Source organism: Trichechus manatus, unplaced genomic scaffold (genome assembly GCF_000243295.1).
Source record: "Trichechus manatus latirostris isolate Lorelei unplaced genomic scaffold, TriManLat1.0 scaffold00009, whole genome shotgun sequence".
Classification (NCBI taxonomy): Eukaryota; Metazoa; Chordata; class Mammalia; order Sirenia; family Trichechidae; genus Trichechus; species Trichechus manatus.
The window spans coordinates 18,201,322-18,204,114 of record NW_004443945.1 but is presented as its reverse complement, the minus strand read 5'-3'; the positions used below and the strand labels follow the sequence as shown (position 1 = coordinate 18,204,114).

Here is a 2,793-nt window from a genome sequence, read left to right as displayed (position 1 = left end):
AAAAAAAAAAAAAAAAAAAGCTTACCATTGTAGAAAAGCACTTGGCATACAAAAGGCTGCACCTACCCTTTCTCAGTCACATCATCCTTAGAAAAACCTGGATACAAAGGCTCACTCTTATAAGGTTTTTGAATTGCTGTTTTCACTCTAGGTGATTTCTTGGGAAATTTTGGAGGTTGTAATGAACTGGATTCCTCTTTCTAAAAAGTAGTGAGATAAATAACAAAATGAAAAAGTAACAAAATGAGAAAAAAAAAAGGATACAGAATAAAGCATAACTCTGTATGTGTACCACAAATGTGTTTTGATTACTAGATGATGCTTACCCCTAATCTAATACCAACCATATTTCCCACTAGAATAAATTTTTTCTCCTTTCCTAAGTCCCACTTATGCAACCAGATAATAGAAATACAACAGCTATTTAGACTATAAGAAAAGAAAGATCAAAGTCTTGTCTATTCTTACTTCCACCATTCTGAATGAAGACTCTCTCCTGGAGGAAAAACTAGGCAAAAACTTTTCTTTGTTCTATAACTGAATGGATTTTAGAGCTGCTGGGTGTGTGGGATGGCAGAGCAGGCAGGGTGGGAAAAGGAAGCAAAAATTCCCTTGGTCCATAAGAAGGAACCTATATCTTAACAGCACTATTTCCTTTCATTTTTGGACATATTATTTTCATGATTATTGTTCACATTCTTAGAAGTTATTTATAAGCAGTGGAGCCAACATGGTGTTATAGACAGAAGCACCATGCCAACCCTCTGCAGCAAAGACCTGAAAAATTAAGTAAAACAGATATAAACATCCTGGAACCCTAAGGATCGAATGAAGGGATAAAGAACTAGATCAAGCACTGAATGGAAGAAGAGACTGACAGAGAACAGAGAATGAGGAGAGCTACAGAGTGGAGGTCCCCTGTCAACTAATGTGGCACGGATTTACCATTTTGGAGCACAGCCATCAAAGACCACGGACAGGGAGAACAGGAAGACAACTTCACAGAGCTCCCAACAGGAGACAGAGCACCCAGTAACCAGAGATACACACTTTCCTACCACTCACCTTTCTGCTCTTTATGCCACCTCTGCCAGTTTCCAATGGGCCACAGTTGCTCAGCTGGAGAGATACCAGCTCACTGCCGCCCTGGGTCCGCCCCGACCCCAAGAGCTGGTTCCCTCAGCGCCATTTTTTTTGGTTGTTTCTTCTCTTTCTCTCCCATCGTTCCTTTCCTTTCTCCTGCCCATGTAGCCCAGTGTACTGACACTGACCTTTCTCAACAGGCCGTGCTCCACTGCTTGGCTACAGAGCCACCAGCACACAGCCTCCTCAGGTCTGCCCCCAATGGTCAGCTCCATCAGTGCCGTATTTTTTATTTTTTTATTTTTCTTTATCTTTCCCTTTCTCCCTTTTCCTCTTCCCTCCCACCTAGGCCCTGCATCACCTTTACCTCTTCCTGACGGGCTGTGCTGCATTGCCTGGCAAGAGAGACACCATCTTGCCGCTACCCCGGTTCCACCTCACCCTCAATGGCCAGTTCCCTCAGCACCATATTTTGTTTGTTCTTCTTCTTTCTCTTCCTTCCTTTCCTTTCTCCCGCCCACCTAGCCCTGTGAGGTGCCCATACCGCTTCTCAATGGGCCATGATGCACTGCTTGACTAGAAAGCCACCAGCACATGGCCTCCCCGGTTCTGCCCTGTCCACACTGGCCAGCTCCCTCAGCACCATATTTTTAATCTTTCTTTATCTTTCCTTGTCTTCCTTGTCCTCCTCCCTCTCACCAGGCTCTGCACTGCCTCCACTCCTTCCTGACAGGTCATGCCATGTCACCTGGTGAAAGAAACACCAGCTCGCCATGACCCTTGTTTCACCCCGCCCCTAATGGCCGGTACCTCAGCACCATATTTTTTTTTTGGTTTGTTTGTTTCTTCTCTTTCTCTCCCTTCCTTCCTTTCCTTTCTCCCGCCCACCTAGTCCTGTGCACTGCCCATGCCCCTTCTTGACAGACCATGCCATACCGCTTAGCTAGAGAGTCACTGGCACACGGCACTCCTGGGTCTGAGCCGACCCCACCCAATCACCATATTACTTTTTCTTAATTTTTTTGCTTCTGTTTCTCTCTCCCACTTAGCTCTGCACATCACATCCTCTCCCGTCCTTCCTGCCAGTCTGCACTGCATGCCAAGCCCTGTGCCCCTCAGCGACACTGCGTGGATCTCAACAACCCCAGGCTCAGCCCCATGCCACCCCCCCAACCTCGCCCCACCAAGCACTGTGTCCTCGAGCAGGACTGACGGGGACTTCTGGATCCCTGGACCCTGCCCCACTATGCTGCCGCTCGACCCGCCCTGCAAGCCCCAGAACAATAACCTGAATCTAGGACACAGGACAGCATCAGCCAGATACCAACCTAGGTAATGAACTGTCAAGGATAAAACAAAACTAAAAGATTTACAACAGGGAAGCAGAAAGGTCAATCTGTAAATGACAACAACATCAGAAGAATAAAAGAGGGAATAAATGGTGTAGGTATAGAACTTTCAAATGGAGAGGAAGATAAGGTGATATCAAGTAATAAATGACTGGTTTAAACTTAGGAAGATGGGGTAAATTTCAAGCTAATCACAAAGAAAGTTAACAAACCTACTCATCAAAATAAAGAAGAAAAAATAAAGTCTCAGTAAACACAAAATCTACCAAAACTAAAGAAACAAAAAAAAATCCACAAACAAAAGAAATTCAGCACAGAAGAGTAAGAGGAACAAAGAAAGCATCAGCACCACAAAAAAAAA

At 44.9% G+C, this 2,793-nt stretch overlaps 1 protein-coding gene across 1 annotated transcript in view; it reads right to left on the bottom strand.

The window, feature by feature from the left end:
- Nucleotides 1-2,793, bottom strand: part of RGS22 (regulator of G protein signaling 22) — a 155,862-nt gene that overhangs the window by 90,287 nt on the left and 62,782 nt on the right. The window contains exon 9 of the mRNA XM_023726043.1: nucleotides 67-200. Within this exon, the coding sequence (XP_023581811.1) occupies nucleotides 67-200 (134 nt within the window). The remainder of the gene's footprint in view (nucleotides 1-66; nucleotides 201-2,793) is intronic.